Raw genomic sequence first — 18,083 nt, 5'->3', positions numbered from 1 at the left:
TGAGCCAGCCTTGTGTTTCAGCACCAAGCCTTGCAATAAAGAAGCTAAATGACTATAAGCATTCTTTTTTGTATTTTGCTGAGATTAGCGCTTTGCTTAACTCTGCTTGTTTCCATAGTGACTCCATAGTAACTGTTTTAGAAGCTCTGAAGTTTATTCAGGCGTTTCCAGGCTGACTTTATGAAAGTTTTCTTTTCTTTGGAGCTAATGGTGTGGCTGTCATTGACTCCCATTAGAATGGCTGCCAAATTGGTCCCATGTGGTACAGTCTGGACTGGTGTGATGCAGAGTTACCCCAACTACCCACTTTTAGCCTTCCTTGTGGGGCTGTGCTGAAGCTTTGTTTTTGAGCAACAACTTGATCTGGGAATCACATTTGCAAAACTATTTCAGGTGTTCAGATTTCCAGATTAATTTCAGGCATTGAAATTAAAGATGTTTGGAAGTTTTTCATTAATTGTTTATTTGCTGTCCTTTAAGTGTAAAATGCTGATTGTAACAGCACTGCTTGGTAAAATCCTTCTGTCTTTTAAGCCCAGTGTGCTCTGTTCTGTCTGTGCTGTTTCCATCTCTTCTGATTTTTCCATTTAGTCCCTTCAGGTGTTCTGCCTTACTTTATATCCTGATGTTGCTCAAGGAGGGGCATATGCAGGAAGAATACGGAGATCCCTTTCTCTTCTGAGCTTTGATGAACTTGTGGGAATATAATGGGGAATGAACCAGGTGCTACTGCAGGGAAGGGGGGAATGTGTTCTAAGGGTTGGTCTTGGAATCATAAGCTATAAGGAAGAAGGATTTTGCCTGATGACTTGCTAGTAGCCTTGTCCACTGTGTCCTTGTTAACCTGGGTACCAAATTCAGCAGCCAGTATTGCCACTGCCTTTGATACTTCACCAAAGATAGATGAGTTTTATCTTGCAATAAAATATTGATACGGTACCTCTTTCTGGAGGTAACCAGAGCACGTGTAGCTGATGTACTCAAGACATTTTTGTGCACTTCCCCATTGTAGCTATGAGCTCCTTTTCTCTGCAGGCCTTTGACTGCAAGGCTGTGGGAGGCAGATGAACACCAGACTCTTCAGGATTCTCCATTGTGCCTTAAGATGGGGTTTGGAGGCAGAACTGCAGGAGAAGAAAGTAGAGAGAGGAGTGTTAGAATTTGGAAGTTTTGTTGGCCCTTGCAAAGTGGGGAGGGAAGGTTTGTGAATAACTATTACTGGATGCAGCTCTAAAAATCGGGAAAACCAACATCGCCTCAAGCTTCCAAACTGCATGCAGTTGGAGCTGATCTGTTCTCTTGGGAGTGGATTAGTTCCCCTGTCCTGGCCAGGATATGTACTAAATGGCTGTAACACTTCTGGGTGTTGGGCCCTTGGTACACTGAACTGTTGTCTGTGTGGAAATGAGATAATGTCTTGTCTTTTCTTGCACAACAGCCTGCCGGAAGCTGGGATGCACCAGGGATGAGTGAACAAGTTACACAGTGATTCTGACATGTCAGGTATTTCACAGAGCCTGCTGCCAGTTTAGGAACATTTAGATCTTTGAGACCTTTTTCCAGTGGCATCCGTCAGAGAAAGAAAGGAGAGAATGAAAAATAAATCTACTGTATTACAGACACAATGAGCTCTGGATCAAAATGGGATGGAGCTTGAAAGGTGATGTTTTCAATTTTGCTGGCCAGAGGGGTTGTGACTCGGATGGCATGGGTAAACAATGAGGAGAGAGACAGTCCCTTTGGGAGTCAGTGTCTGACTTAACGAGACAGCAGTTATTAAAAGATGAATAGAGGAGAAGTGAACCGTGCTTTGTGGCTGGCAGTGTGGCTTATTTTCTTCTTTCTTTTCTCCCTTTCTCTCGAAGATCATAAGCCTAATTTTAGAACAAGTCCTATTTATGGAGTGCTCAGCCACTCTGTCTGCTTTACTCTTGTTCTAGAATAATGAAGAATAAATAGAGCTGGCAGGATCTCCCAGTGTCCAGAGCTCATCCCTGATGCAGGGCAGGAGGAGAGAAAAAGACCTTTCCTAGCAGAGTTCTGTATAATTTGTCTTTGCAGAAGGAGTTCCCCTCCCTCAGCTCTTTCAATCTTTCCTCGTGATCAGAAGCTGAAAAAATGTGACCTGGACTGCTCCTGATGTTCAGCAGAGCAAACTCCTTCTGATCCATGCCTTCTTGATGTGCCATAGCTGACAGGACTGCTCAGAGTCCTCTTTGTGAGACTGGTGCTGAGTATGGAATTGAGTGTTGGTTTGTGTGTCTGTGGATTATACTCCTGTATATACAGCCCACCATGATGAGTTGTACTTTTTTCTTTTTACAATAGCATGAGATTGTTGGGTGCACTCTAGGCTATGAACTGTAGCCAGACATCCTTTCTACTGACAGGCTGCCTCTGCCTTTCTCTGGATCTCTAGACAATTTTCTACTGCTCAGTAGTTCTTTGTGTTTCCTCGCATTACTTGGCATTCCCCTCCCCCTTTCCTCTTCTCCCCCTGCTATTTTTCCAATCTATCAAAATAATTTTTAATTGTTCTCTTGCTCTGCAAAATTTAGGGTGACAATTGTCTGCGGTAACTGTGCTCAGTTCAGGTGAACAGTAACTGGGGGCAAACACACTGTGTGTAGGTGTAGTTTGAGAGTGAGCCTCTGATTACCCCAAGAGAATGCCTTTTATTTTTTTTTCTCTCCTTTGTGTCAGCATTTCACTGTTTTCTCTGGATGATGTTTCCATAGTCCGTATCATTTGATACAGTGACAAAATCCTGGAAACACTTGTGTATTCAGAATGAATTTGAGAGTAATGGTTAAAGGCTGTGTCAAAATCTGATGGTGTAAGGATGCTGCTCTTGCTGTAGGTGCTCTGTGCTGCCAGTTAAAGGCATCCTTCCAGTGGGGCAGTCTGATACCCACACTGCTGCCTGCCAGGTAAATCTGTCCTCTCCCTGGGTTTTGCAGTACTGAGGATCTTCACTGGTCTGAAACTTTGGGTGAAGGGAGAAGAATCAGTCCAAAGCCTCTCTGCTGGGAATTGCACAAGAGGTATTCCAGCTGGGGGCAGGGGTCTGTGTGTCTCTTTGCTCTTTTGCACAGCTGAAGCTTAATTGGTACAAAGCTGCAGATAAGGGTGCAATGTGCAGAACTAGAGTGAAGTTAATTCATGCAGAAGAGCTTGTCTCACAAGTGGGAGCACTGAGCAGAGGGAAGAAACCTCCTCAAACCCTCTAACTTTCCAGATTCCCGGCAGCACTCTGCTGCACGCAGCAGTTGTGGGAGCCTGTCAGCCCCCGGAATGAAGCGGGGCAGGCTGCGTAGCAACTGCATTGAGAAGTGGTAACAATTCCCAAGTGGGGCAGTAACAAAATCGATTTTTCTCCTCTTCAGCTTGGCAGCTCTCCAGGTGCCTGCTCTGGCACAATGAAGTGTGTAGCTGGGGAGGGAGGGACTTTGGGGATGGGGGGGGGGGTGTGATACAAAGAGGCAGAAGTTTAATCACTGACCCGATCACACTGGATGGATTTATTTCTGGACTCAATTTCCCAGGAACTCCACTATTCCACACTGGGGAAAATGCCTCTGCTGAAGTTTCTCTAGCTCCAGCTCCGTGAATAAAGACCTGTCGCTTTGGAGTTATTCACAGCAGCTCTGTCACTACTGACTCATCCATCTGCTTCAAGAAAATGTTTGCTGTCCACTTGCTAGCTTTCCACTTCACAAAGCTAAAAGAGGATCAAATAAAAAAGGTAAGATGTAGCATTGACTGATTGCTATTTTGAGAACTGTGTTACTCAGATACGGAGGGGTCTGCAGTATGTAATGCAGACCATATAATGACATTATCCACTAAAACCATTCAGCCAAATGGGGTAAGAGGTATTTAAACCCTAAACCACCTGACGAGTATGAAAACAGGTCTGTTTTGTGGTTTTTCCTGCACTGTTAAAAGTGCTCTCCCGGTAATGGAACAAATTCTCTTCATCAAGGGAAACTGCTTGAGCTTTATCTGGCATGGTGTAGTAGAGCCCAGAGGACAGAAAGGATGACTCTTGCTGAGTCGCTTTGCAAGTGTAGTGTGAATGATGGGATTTCTCAATCTGAGTAGGAATCAGGAGTCAGTCACATAGCAGGGATAGGAGAAACCTCTGTGGTGTTTGGTCTGGGTCTGCGGAGATCCGGGAGAGATTTCCAATTGGTGTTGGTGTGCCTGTGCCTCCTCTCTGGTTATCTAAAACTGGCTAATCACTCTGATCTTTATAGGTGTGACTTTAATTACAGTTGGAAAAGCTCAGGATGGCTCAGATAGGAAGCTATCAGTACTGGGAGTGAGCTGCCTAATGGTTGCTCCTCCCTAATCTACTTTCATGGCCATGCTGAAATGGGTTTTTGGGCATATGTCTGTCATAAGACCATGTGAGACCTGTAAGCTTCATGGGTCAGAGGTCCTCTGGTTTGTCGGCATGTCCCCTGCAGCCCCTCTGTATTCCTGATGTCTTCATTGAGTGCAGTCTGGTGGCCATTGCTGTCAGGCTCTGTCCTCTGGTTTTCCAACCAGTGGGAGGTGGGGCTGTCTGTGGATGCATGGTGGGAGATCCAGGGTCCTGGTGCATAGATCCACTTGCATCACTGAGCTCATCAGCAAACTAAGCAATTCTGGGTTCTCTTTTCTGTGCCCAAAACATGGCGTGGCTTGTTCCAAGGAGGGTTTCTTCCACTGATTCTATTTTGGAGAGAGGCATTCCAGGAGAGGTACTGGTATCTCAACAATCAGATGTCTCTGACTCAGTCATAGCCCTTTTGCCCCTAGGATTTAATGTGATCAGAAAAAGGCCTCGATGCCCCTCCCCTGTGTGAGGAGCTGATCTCACATCTAGACAGTACTATTTCTTCTTTCTTTTTACTAAGAAAGAGAGAGACCTTGTGGAGCAGTGCTCGGGTGTATTGGGCTTTTCAGAGAAACATCCAGCTTGTAGTTGAGTGAGGACAATGGAGACAAGGGGGCAGAGGAATTCTGACAAAGCCATTAAAAATATCGAAGTCTTTCTGCTAGGTGCAAACTAGCCCTTCCTGAAGGCAAGAAACCACATGCTTCTCAGACTTCTCTTTTAAGGAGCCTAGGGTAGGCTGTACAGAACAGAACTGATTTGTCCCTAATTAGAAAGAAGGAATGTCTTCCCACCTCTACCTCCCCAGGCTTATTTACTCTGTGGTGGCAAAACCAAGAGCCTGGCTGCCAGGAAAACAGTGCTATTTCCATAAATGAGGCAAGGCACTGTTCCGGTGCCATGGTAGGGAGGCAACAAGTTTGGTTTAGCACAGCCTGGCCATTCCTGTGTTGACAAGTAAATGGCTATGTGAGCAGGGCCTTGCTCTGGTTGTAAGTCAGGCTGGAGAGCCAGCAGGCTTTCCTGGGCTCTGCCGTATCTAATTCCTTGGAGAGGACTGTCTGCTCCTGTGGTTGTAGGTAAACAGGGTGGGGAATGCAATGTCTGTGGGCAGCAGGGAGCTAGTGCATGTTCTCTGCAAACAGTCATAGTAATTTTTATTATTCTTGAGGGTTTTTTTCCCCACAGGGTTTTCTGTCACAAGGCTATTTGGGTCTGTGTCAGAGTGCATGAGTGCTGTATGTCTCCCATCATTGTATTTTCTCCAAAAAAGCAGTACTGGTGCATAGATCTGCACCACGGGTGCGTGGGCTGAGATGATGGATCCTATGCAGTGGTGGGGCCTCAAAAACCCTTGGAGAAAATCAAGTACCTGTGTAAATGAGGGCTACGAAGACAAATCTGAATAATGGCCTTTTCAAGGCACAGCTGTATCCAAAGGCAGCTGCTGCTCTAGGACAATTGTATCTTCTAGTTTAACACTTGCTCCTCTGTGTGTGTTATGTAAGTGCTGGAGTGACTTTCAGGGTCCTGGCTCTTTCAGGTGGGTCATTGCTGACCATCAGTTTAAAATGGGACTGTAAATAGGTAACTAACTTTGTGCCTCATTGAAATAGGTGGCCAGTCCAAACTGTGGCAGAGACCAATTTATCTACAACCTGCATTGCCCTCTGTTTAGACAATGCAGCCTTTTAAATCCTGCCTTAGTGCTGGTGGGACTTGGTTTGTGTCCTTCTAACCTTCCAGACCTCCCTATGTAAATTGGACTGATGAAATGCTCTCAACAGATAAAGCACTGTAACAACATATCCTGTGGTGCAAGAGCTGAGTGTCTGTAGTAGCAAAGCATTGGAAGCTGTCTCACCTCTCTCCCCTGCCCACCTCCTCTGGCCCAGAGTCTCATGTGGTGGGGAGTGGGATGTGAACACGAATTACCCTTCAGGTGACATCCAGCTATTTGGAGCACACAATTATTATGCCTGTATCATGTTCATACAGCACCAAAATCTGGCTCCCCAGTGGAAAAGCTTCTGGATGTGGACAGATTCTTATTTTCCTGTGTTAATCCTTTGTTGTACCCAGCTATGTAGTTTCTAGGCCACCCTAGTTATAGCCCTGCAGGTACGTGTCAGTCCAGAAGCGCGTGGTCCTCAAGGAAAAAACCTATCACTTTGCCCTGATGAAGCTGTATATAAAACACTGATTAGCTTCTCTGCCAGTTTATCTAAATGAGCTGCTTCATAGATACTTTTGAATTCCTTTATATTCGACTGGCTTCTATTTTGATGTATTCCGTGAGTTACAGACCTTTAACAAAGGGTATTGATTGCACCCAAAAATGTGTTTTAGATGTAATCCTAGAATCACAAGAGAATGGAGAGCAGAGCTGGAGTGAGAAAAAGGCTTTGCGTTCTAGCCTGGCATGCCAACAAAGTTAATTGTCCATGGAGTGAAGCAGTAGCTGAATGGATGTTTTCAGGTTGTGGCTGACACGCTTGGGTACTGATGGCATTTTCTGGATCTGCCTCAGAGAGGTCAAATTCTCATGAGATTGAGATACTTTGTAGTTCTAGTTCATTACATCTGTAGGAGGAGTGGACGGTGTGAAAACAGCTTGTCAGGCTCTCAAGCAATCTCATGGGCTTACGTAGATTGTCAAGTTACTGAGCCATCAGAAAAGATGGCCAACTTTTGGGCAGTAATTCACCAGGGCTACATTAAACATTTTCAAAACAAAGTTTTTAGAAGAGTGACTGTCCTGATGATGACCTGGAGCTTGCTTGCACTGGCAGTCATGAAAACTTAGGTGCTGAGGTCAAAAATGAAATGAACAATCAGTCGCTGCTGAGCACTAAGGGGCCTGCATGCCTCTGAGTAACACCTTCCATCTTTGCAGGTTGACAGGTACCTGTACCACATGCGCCTCTCCGACGATGTCTTGCTGGATGTGATGGCTCGATTCCAGGCCGAGATGATGAAGGGCCTGGGCAGAGACACGAACCCCACGGCAACAGTGAAAATGCTGCCGTCGTTCGTGCGCTCGCTGCCCGACGGCTCAGGTGAGTCGCCCTGCTCCAGCACAGCACGGCTGCTGTAGCAAGATGAGTTGCTGCCAATACTCCAGGATAGCACAGCAGAGACACAGGGCACCCAGTGACTCTGGGTTACTGCCTATCTCATTGAGAAAGCAGGTGTGTATATTGAGCCTGGGAAAATGCTGGCAGAGAGTTTTTTTCCTTGCACTGGGTGGATTTTGACCTAGTGCTGCTTGTTTGGGGAAAGGACCTAGTAAGTGCTCAGGAACAGCCTCTCCCACCTGTTCCTAGTGCAGGCCTTGCTGTTGGAGCTGTGGCTGGACACGGCAAGGGCAGCCTCTACAGCTCAGAGCCTGCACTGCAGTGTACTGAGGCTGTGGGATGTGTGGCCTGGCCTTCTTGGAGCTACAGGGAGGGCAGGATGCTGCAGTGAAACCCCTCAAATTGCCAAGTGACAGCAACGTGGCATCCTCAGAGCTGTGATCCCCAAACTCTGCACTGCTTTTTCTAATTCCTCAAAAAGCGATCCCTTCTGCCCTTTCTTGCCTTCTGCATTGGGAAGATCTGCTTCTGGGTGGGATCTGCCAGGAAACTGTCTGCTCTCCTTCACCTGAGACTTGAACAGAGAGGGAGAAAGTGCAGTAGTGTCGTCTGGGAGGATGTGATGCGAGATAGGAAGTAAAAGCCCATCTTGTTTGGAGAAGTATGCACATCCAAAGTAACACCTCAGCTGGCTCCTGGCAGTGCAGGCTGACAGAAAATTACATTTTTCCCAGGTTTAATCAAGTAAATTTTTGCAGGATTCTGTGTGTGGCCTAGGTCAGGACTCCGTGTAAACTAGCTGTGCAGAAAAATGTAATGTTAGCTTTGTACCTTATTTCCATGTGACTTTATTCCTTCTGAAGGTAATTTCCCTGCAGTTAAATGAGGAATAACAGCTTTAATGGCATAAAGAAGGTATTTGAAGGTAAGTCTCTTGAAATGAGGCATGTCTGAGAGAAATTATACACAAGCTGCCTGGATGGAAGGGGGCACTCTTCCTTTGCTGCTACCTTTGTCATAGAGAAAGAAGTACTTTCTTAACCCTTGCAATCTCTGTGACAGTCACTGGTCCTGAGGTCTCACATGTCTCTGATGCTGTCCTGAAACAGCAGGGGGCCCCTGAGGCCAGCAGACTTGGAAAATTTCACGTAGTGTCATCACTGTTGCAAGAGTTCCTGTTCCTCAAGGCCAAGGTTGGACAGTGTTCTCCTGGCCTGCGTGGCCATTCCAATGTGTCAAGGACATGCTGCAGCATCAAGCTGGGCTGTATCTTATTGACACGCTGCCTACTCTAAGTATCACATTGATTTTTCTATTTTTGCTCTCTTGAAAAATCCTTGTTGGTTTTTTTGCTTCAAGACAAAACTTCCAGCAGGTTTAAACAGCTCAGACTTGGATGGTTATTCCCCATTTGCAAGAGCATTCAACTTTAAGATTTTTTTGGTGCCCTCAGTGTTGCTGCCTGAAATGTCTCACATGGAGCATTATCAGGTTTTCGTTGTTTAGGGATTAATGGTCTCACTAAGGTCACAGTTTACTGAGTAACCCAATCTGCCTCCTCACCTTTAATAGCTGACCATGATATTACAGGTAGAATTTCCTTCTTCCTTCCCTTTCAGGACCAGATTTGATAAAATTTAATCAGGTGTTTGGACTGTGGAACAAAGATCATGCAAGGCTGGGCACATACCATTGTGTTTTCCTTTTGGGAAGGGCCTTTTCCTGTGTGTGGGATAAACAGTTGTTTTATTGTAGCAGTAAGGCCAAACTGTCCTTCCATCTGAGGCTGCTGCTGGAGAAGTATGTGTTTGAGCAAGCCTGTGAAACAAAATGGTACTTTTACAGAAACACCAAAAGGCATTTGAAAAGGATTGTGTTGGTTGACTTTAGGTAGCAAATTATTTTTGCCCCACTTGGAAGTTGACTTCTGCACTAGAGCTGAGTCTTAACATATGCCTGCAAATCCTGCGTCCTTTACTGGCTACAGGTAACATTCTGATTCTCCCACATTTCAGGTGACAGTTTTGCAGCCCCTGTGTACTCTGGTTGGCTTTGCAGTTGCTTTGGGCCTTTATTGCTCCCACATTTCAGGTGACAGTTTTGCAGCCCCTGGCTTTGCAGTTGCTTTGGGCCTTTATTGTGGAAAAGCTCATCCTTTTGCAGCTTGAAAATATGCTGCTGTGGAAGGAGCAGGGTTGGACAAACCTTTGCAGCTTGAAAATATGCTGCTGTGGAAGGAGAAGGGTTGGACAAACTGCCAAATAAAAATTAAATTAGCTATTACATACCAAGCTAACAGGAGAGACCTGATAGCCTTGCTTAGGGTTTCCAACTCTCAGTCTTTCTGATGCACCCAGGCCCATAGGATAAGGATCTGCCATGACGGGGCAGGAGAGTCTGTGGCTGTGGCCTTCAGCATGGCATCTGAGCCACACTTCGTGGCCATCCCCAGTGATGGTTGCCCACTTGTGTTGCAGAGAAGGGTGACTTCCTTGCTGTTGACCTGGGTGGCTCCCAGTTTCGTGCCCACCAGGTGAAGGTGTTTGATGATGGGAAGCAGAGCAGCCAGCTGGAGAGCAAGTTTTACCCCACACCCAAGGAGGTCATACAGGGGAACGGAGCCGAGGTAGGGCACTGCTGTGGTGGTGCTGTGCTGGAGCACCTGCCTGCAGGACACAGCCCAACTGTCCTCTCCTTTTGTGCAGCTCTTTGATTATGTTGCTGACTGTCTGTTAGACTTCATGGAAACCAAAAACCTGAAGCATAAGAAGTTACCTCTTGGCTTTACATTTTCTTTTCCATGCAAACAGACCAAATTGGAAGAGGTAAGATGCATAAAGAAATACTCTTGTCAAGCTGAGCTCCTTGCAGAATCTGGAGAAGCTGTTGAATGGGAGTGTTACCCTGTGGCTTTTATGTGGGGTCATGTTTACGTAGCTCTCTGAAGAAGGCATAGATGACCATTAGCATCTAACTAGACTTGACTACCATTTAACCATTCATTGCTCATCTCAAGGCACCATGATATTTAAGCTAAAGCTATTACATTGCTTAATCAGCACCCAATTCCATAGGAACCACGTGCCCCGGTATTAACACTGTTAGAAATAGATATGTACTTTTGTGTCTTGCAGCGTCTTTACTTTTTTAATCACTCTCAATTTTTTTTATTTACAGTTGATTCTGGATAGGAAATACCTGTAGCAGAGCTGTTTGAGACACCTCTTGGGGAAACAAAGGGCTGGTTGCAATTATTTTGTGTTCTCTCATTCTAGCCTCTCTTATTTCTAAGAGTTTGTGCTCTGGGTCCCAGTCCTGCGAATGCTTTTTGCTTAATGCTATTAGATTGTGATGAGCATCAGGAAAGCCACATGTGCTTTAAATGAAGCACAGGGAGAAGCATTTGCAGGATTGTGTCTTTGACTGTACCTGTTTGGTTGTGTTGGTACTTACAGGTGCCCCAAGGTAAGATGTTCTGCTCTGACTGATTTTGGCTCAGTTTTAATGTGTGGAGAGACATAGTGGACTTCTCCACACACTTTAGTCTTGGCGGGCTTTGTGGTTTGTATGCTAAAGTTTGTGTGCTTTCGGGCCACTGCACTGTTACTTTTCAGGGGGTTCTTCTTGCGTGGACAAAACACTTCAAGGTCCGAGGAGTTCAGGACACAGATGTGGTCAGCTCTCTGCGCAAGGCCCTCCAGAAGCATAAGGCAAGTTTCGTACCTGCAGGAGCTGAACCTGAGTGGCCTCAGAATATCCTCCTGGGAAATCAGCTCTTCTTGTGTGGGTTCTTTTGAGAGCTGTCAGACATCCTTAAGGGATGGTCAGTAGCAAGTGTTCAGCATGGCTGTACATCTGGTGGATCTGAATCTCTCTCGCAGCTGTAACTCAGGCTTCCCCAGTAACAGCAAGGGCATCTGCACACTGGTAACCCAGGCTGGCTGTGACAGCATACCAGTATGGCCCCACTGTCTCAGCCCAAGGGAATCTCTTGTGAACCTACTGAGTGAGACATGAAACACTCAATAGTTTCACATACTGTGTTTCACAGCCTGGCTTGTGGGATGAAGTTTGGTAGGGGGCAACTGTCATCTCAAATTGGCACACCTGACTCTATCAGGGTTTGCCTGTCCACTTCAGTCTGTGGAACAGAGTGATTGTAATTTTTAAGGTCAGCAGTAAGACATGATTAAATCTGCCCTTGAACTAGCATATAGCCTTTGAATAACACTGTGTTTTAATACTTTGGAAAGCCTTGCTTTTCATGTTTGGTGCTATTGGTAACAACAGCTAAGAAATACAAGGCATCTTTCCATATCTTGATGAATTCATAGTAAAGAGGAAATTCTTCTGTTTTCTCACGTGGTAAAAATCCAGCCTTGATTTTGGTTCACTTCTTTATCTGCATCAGTCTTGTAGTTATTGGTAACGAAAGATCTGGGGCTTCATGGGTGAAGTGTGGCCTCCTCCTAGCATTGGCATCTGAGTTACAACAGTCCTTTGAGAAATGTGAAGGGAAAACTGCACAGCCTTGATGGAAGGACTTTCTGCTTGAGTGTGGTGTTGCTGCACAGCCATAGCTGCATTTATGTTCTGTCCTATTTGGTGGGATCTGCTCAGGTGGTAGGATGTTATCCTTTCACACAGTCCGTAAGCACAGTATCACAACATTCACACCAATATCACGTCATTTTTCTGGCAAATGAGGTGGTATTTGGGAAAAACAAATCCTTCAAGCAAAGAGGCTGGTGAAACACTTGAGAATTCAGAGATACTTGTAACTTTACAGGGTTGTGGGAAGAGTGTTGTAAAAGGAAGTAGTGTGTTTCAATCAAAGAGTTTTCCTGAATGAGGCCTTCAAAATGCAACCTGGGGAGTATGTCTGCATGCCAGTGCTTTATCACACAGGAGGCTTTCTAAGCTTTTGTCCGTGTTAATCACTCATCTTTATGCTATTAGGACGTAGATGTTGATGTTTTGGCACTGGTCAATGACACCGTGGGAACCATGATGACTTGTGGATATGATGACCAGCACTGTGAAGTTGGGCTCATAATTGGTAATTTTTTCTGTTCACCATGAAGGGTTTTTTTCCCTCTCATTTGTTGAATTACTACAAATCTGGAGTAGGAGAGAGTTTCACAATACAGGAAAGAGCAGAAAGAAAATGGAAAAAACAATGATTGGATTTTCAAGCCTGGCTGCCTTCTCTAAAGCAGCTGTTTTTATGCTGATCACATTGCCATCAAATACCACAGTCCCCATTTTGTCTGGGCTCAGTTGTGACCAGCATACTAAACTTTTCTGCTGACCGTATAGAAAATTACTGTGTCTGTCCAGAGAAGGCTGAATTCCCCTCATGTCTGGTAGTTAGTACCAGCTATGCTTTCCACAGTTTGTCCATTTCATGCACCATGGTGGCTTTTATTAGGCACATAGAAGTACATTTGAAAAAGGAAAAACTATTTTTAAACAAGACAAGCCTTAGAATAATTTCAGGGTTTTTTCATTCATTGTGAAATGATGATTTCACAGGTGCAGGTGGCCTATATTAGCATCCTATGCCACAGGGTTATGTGTTTGTATTTTCTTCCAAAGTCAATATACTGACTTATTCCCAAACATGTGGAGTTAAACAAAGAGCACACCTAGAACAAACAGTAGTTTATCCAATACCCACAGGGACTGGCACCAACGCATGCTACATGGAGGAGATGAGGCACATTGACCTGGTGGAAGGGGATGAAGGGAGGATGTGCATTAACACAGAGTGGGGGGCCTTTGGAGATGATGGTGCTTTGGATGACCTCCGCACGGAGTTTGATCGGGAGCTGGATCTGGGATCTCTCAATCCTGGAAAACAATTGTAAGTGATTCCCTGACTGACTTGCAGTCCGAGTTCCCAGAGTGCTTTTCCAGTGTATGCCAAGAGCCCCTTTGAAACAGGAATTGGCTTAAGTGAACCTGAGATGGCATGATCCTGGTTCTGTCTTAGCCAGATCTTTCCCTTCTAGGAAGGGTGGGTACCTTTCACACCTCCCTGCTTCAGGCCAGGGGATTGCTGCTACAGTTGCTCATGTGTTGTTAAAAATAGGTGAACAACCTGTAATCCTTCCTGTGCTCCATTCCAGGTTTGAGAAGATGATCAGCAGCCTGTATTTGGGGGAACTTGTAAGACTCATTCTCCTAAAAATGACAAAGGAAGGTCTGCTCTTCAATGGGAAAGTGTCAACAGCTCTGCTTACTAAGGGCAAGATTGAAATGAAACACGTGTCTGCAATGGAAAAGTAAGAACCTGTAATACTGTGTTTGAGAGTAGCCACTCTCAAAGTCAGTCTGTCACAAGCACAGCACTGATAATGAATGTGTAGGTATAATCTGTGAGTGCTGGGAACAATCCTGAAGGGTACAGCTTGATTTTGCTTTTGGCTAGGAGAAAAGTTGACCTTTCCGTAAGTGGGAATTGGTGTAAGATAGTTTTAGCAAAGTACCACAGTAGCAAATATATTGCTAAACATCACAGATGCAGGTTGTTTAAATAACCTCTCTGGAGACCTGTGTGTGGGATGATTGCTGCAGTTTTCAGCCTCTCTGATGTGGGAATACTGGGGCTGTGGAGATGTAGTACAGATTCTAGATTAGCTAATGGATGACTGCATGGAAAACTTGGATTCTGGTGTTTTGAGAGGAATCCTGATCCTCACTGTCAGTCCAGGAATTATTTTCTTTGTTGTATTGAGTGAAGCTGTACATCTATTCATGTGCTCTGCTTGTATGGACTATTTTATCCCATTCTCTTCTTGAACAGCCAATTGGTCTCACCAAGTGCTGAATCCCAGGAAGCAGACTCTCCTCCCTGGGTACTTTTGGGAATACTGTGGAAAAGACATTACTGGTTTATGGGAACCAATCATGATACTGCCTGATAGGTTGTGTCCTGGTCTCCTCTCATTTCTTTTTAAGCCAAGGTATTGATTTATGTGTTGCCTTTGCATTTGGTGATGTATTCTTTTGTTTTGGGGTTAGGTACAAGGAAGGTCTGAGCAACACAAAAGAGATCCTTACAGAGCTGAACCTGTTTCCCTCTGAGGAGGACTGTGTTGCTGTTCAGCATGTCTGCACTATCGTTTCCTTCCGCTCAGCCAACCTCTGTGCTGCTGCCTTGGCAGCTATCCTGACCCGGCTCAGGGAGAATAAAAAGCTGCTGAGGATGCGAACCACTGTTGGGATTGATGGGGGACTCTATAAAACCCACCCCCAGTAAGTAACTAGAGAGGATTTGATAATTGCTGGCTGCATATTGATGTTGCCAAGAGTCTCCATTTGCATGTGTGTGTGGCTTTTCAGAGAACTGCCAGTTTTGCTTCAGCTTTGGGGTGACATCTAACTGGATTAGTTATTGCAAAGCTGTCCCAGGAGCTTTAGAATTTGGGGTGGGGTGGGAAGAACATGATACCTGGGATAACAGTGTCTGGGGAAATGCAGTTGATTTCTCAAGTGACTCCTGGGTCTCCAGGACATTTGCAGTTCACTGCACATTTTTTCTTTTCTTTCTTTCTTTCTCCCTTCCTCCACTACCTCCCTGTTTTTGAACACGTGCTTTCCCAAACCGGGAACTTTCTCCAACTATTCTCCCAAACTGGTTGAAGGTCTGATTCCAGGCAGAGATGAAGTAAACCATGCCCAAAAGGCCTGTGAGAGCCTAAAGCAAATCTCTGTCCCTGCTAGATATGCCAAACGTCTGCACAAGGTGGTGAGAAGGCTGGTGCCCACCTGTGATGTGCGGTTCCTGCTGTCAGTGAGCGGCAGCGGCAGGGGGGCTGCCCTGGTCACGGCGGTGGCACACAGACTGGCCGCCCAGCGCCAGTGCATTGATGCCACGCTTGCACCTTTCCTGCTGCCCCTGGGCATCCTCAGAGAAGTTATGGACAAAATGAGGGCTGAGCTGGAGTACGGGCTGAAGAGAGAGACACAAGCCAATGCCACAGTGAAGATGCTGCCGACGTACGTCTGTGGGACACCAGATGGAACAGGTGAAGTTAGTTCCTGATCACTTGAAGGTGGTTCAGGAAAGCTGTTTGTCTGTTTTCTGGGGAGAGGGAATATGCTAATTAACCTGGCAAATGCCAGGGGGATTTATGTTGTCAAACCGGTGCTTCCTGCTATGTTATCTGTTATCTTCAGCCCCATGCTAAAAGACTTGATGGGATAAATGCCGTAGGGAGCAGTGTGCTATCATTGGTATGTCATTCTAACTGGCAAATGTGCTATGAGAAGCACCAAAATGAAATACCTTTCTTTTCCTTCAGAGAAAGGAAAGTTCCTTGCCCTTGATCTTGGTGGCACAAATTTCAGGGTTCTGCTGGTCAAAATCAAAAGTGGGAGAAGAAGATCAGTGCAAATGTATAACAAAATTTTTGCCATTCCTTTGGAGATCATGCAAGGAACAGGAGAAGAGGTAATCTTAAGTGACTGTTTAACCGATCCAGCCAAGGCCCATTGTATGGGATTAGTTGTGAGATTTATATACTTTTCCTTTCCCTCCAGCTCTTTGACCATATTGTCCAGTGCATAGCAGACTTTCTGGAGTATATGGGGATTAAAGGTGCTCGGCTTCCTCTGGGCTTCACCTTCTCTTTCCCCTGCAGGCAAGCCAGCATTGACAAGGTAAGAACTGCAGCACAAAATGGGTCAAATGGCAGCTCTGCATCTGCTTGGTAAATCATATCATTTTGGGCAAGGGTGACTTGTTGGTTTGGAGAATGTTATTACTTTATTTTGCAAATTAGTTGTGTTTCACGAGAAAGTTATCATCCTATGTTATCCATCTGCCTATGGGAATCTGAATTTTCACTTCTTGTCTGTGGTAAGTGGTGGACATGACTTGCTTTTGTTTTATAAAGCTAAGCCCTCATGACAGCAAAATGAACTGCATATTTTTAATAACCCAGGAATCTTACTGGCTGCCTTAACTCTTCAGTGGCAAGGGATAATAAATGGCTCCTTCTGCTTGCTCAGCTACAGTCCCAGGTTGTTTTCCAAGCTGTGCTGCACAGCTCTGACTGTTTTAACTTCCGCACTACATTAGCTTATTTTTGTTGAGTGTCAGTGGATAGACCTGGGTTTTCTTGTCCAGCTTGGAAGAGTTGGATTTTTGACAGATACCTTATCTTTTATCTTTTCAGATCTTATGTAAGAAAAGATTATTTTTATTAATTTCCGAGAGGGGCAGGGGATGTTGTACTGCTTAGTTCCAGTCAAATGTGTAGGATATTGGGGAAATAAGAGACTGCTATTTTATTGCATGTTTTTATGTCCTGGTGGGTTTTACAATAGCTTCTAAGCCTGGAAGCTAGTCTGCCCTGTCTCAGTTTTCAGCTCAGCTGAGAGAGTAGCAATAGGACTTAGCCTTTTGTGGAGACATTAATTCATATGCCTTCTCAACCTACAGCATAGCATTTAGGTCTTGACAAATGATTAGGAAGCAAATTCCACAGTATTGAAGGCAAACTGAGTGAGACACACATGTCAGGGTCATAATATGTTGCTCTGTGTGTTTGGTCTTTTATTGTTGTTAGAACTTGAGGGTGTTTCTCAGTAGCAGCTTTTTCTCCCAGTTGCCATCTATTTTTTTTTTTTCTTTTTTTCTTATTTGGACACACAGTCCAGAGCCACTTAGGAAGTGTAAGGCTAATTACTTCAGGTAACCTGGAAATCAACTTCTGTCAGGCCAGGTTGTTGTCTGAAAAGAAACAAATTAGTGTTGCCTGAAGTTGTGAAATGTCCTTCAGTAAACGACCGAAAAATTAACAGTAGATGTTCATTAATGTTTGATGGGTGTTTAATAATTTATGGCAAAAGTATTTTTTGCAGTCTTTCCCTCACAGGTAATACAATGGCTGTGTGCACAAGACATGAGATGAGGTTTTCCAAATGATTTTTAGAAGGCACTGAGTGCAGTGCCTTGATAAATAGCTGAGTAAACCTGGAGTCACTACCATCAGCAGCTGGGTAACAAAGATACATGTGCACAGCCTGCACTAGTCACTCTCAGTAACCTATCCAGGGAAATACATTATTTGGAAAAAAAACCCCAAAACATTGGGGTGGGAGGCAAGAAAAAGCTGATGCTTGCAATGTACAGTCTGCTCTTTTTCTTCACTTATGACTTTCTTTCTCTTCTGTTTCAGGGAACACTTGTGGGATGGACAAAAGGATTCAAGGCAACAGACTGTGAGGGGGAAGATGTTGTTGATATGCTGAGAGAGGCCATCAAAAGAAGAAATGTGAGCTATTTTTTTCTGCTCATTTTGGTGTACTTAATGCACCCTCACTCTTCCTCTGGCATTCCACTACTGATCGTGACTTGTGTTTTAGGAGTTTGACTTGGACATTGTAGCAGTGGTGAATGACACTGTTGGGACCATGATGACTTGCGGATATGAGGATCCAAACTGTGAGATTGGCCTTATTGCAGGTACAGTGGTGGCCAGGTGACCACTGTGAGAAGAAAGCACCTATGTAATGCTGGGCTTTGGAATCTGTAAACCAGCATCTTTTATTTGAGTTTGATATATGGTGTTACTAGTTGCTTGGGGTTCTTGGCAGATTTGTGTGGTATT

General features: G+C 44.9%; 1 protein-coding gene across 4 annotated transcripts in view; it reads left to right on the top strand.

Annotated features, from left to right (window-relative positions):
• Window positions 1–3,246: 3,246 nt before the first annotated feature.
• The window catches only part of LOC103623620 (putative hexokinase HKDC1), a 19,207-nt gene continuing 4,370 nt past the window's right edge, over window positions 3,247–18,083 (top strand). Inside the window, exons 1-15 of one of the 4 annotated variants that reach the window (XM_017746448.1) lie at window positions 3,247–3,402; window positions 3,546–3,745; window positions 7,281–7,443; window positions 9,939–10,087; window positions 10,167–10,286; window positions 11,076–11,171; window positions 12,421–12,520; window positions 13,144–13,327; window positions 13,593–13,748; window positions 14,488–14,721; window positions 15,190–15,494; window positions 15,771–15,919; window positions 16,009–16,128; window positions 17,652–17,747; window positions 17,839–17,938. In XM_017746448.1, the coding sequence (XP_017601937.1) occupies window positions 3,683–3,745; window positions 7,281–7,443; window positions 9,939–10,087; window positions 10,167–10,286; window positions 11,076–11,171; window positions 12,421–12,520; window positions 13,144–13,327; window positions 13,593–13,748; window positions 14,488–14,721; window positions 15,190–15,494; window positions 15,771–15,919; window positions 16,009–16,128; window positions 17,652–17,747; window positions 17,839–17,938 (2,035 nt within the window). In that variant the 5' untranslated portion in view covers window positions 3,247–3,402; window positions 3,546–3,682. The other 3 variants (XM_017746447.1, XM_008642738.2, XM_017746450.1) reach the window with 3 other exon arrangements.

Source organism: Corvus brachyrhynchos, unplaced genomic scaffold, assembly GCF_000691975.1.
Source record: "Corvus brachyrhynchos isolate BGI_N302 unplaced genomic scaffold, ASM69197v1 scaffold279, whole genome shotgun sequence".
Taxonomy (NCBI): domain Eukaryota; kingdom Metazoa; phylum Chordata; class Aves; order Passeriformes; family Corvidae; genus Corvus; species Corvus brachyrhynchos.
This window is presented reverse-complemented; position numbering and strand designations above follow the sequence as displayed.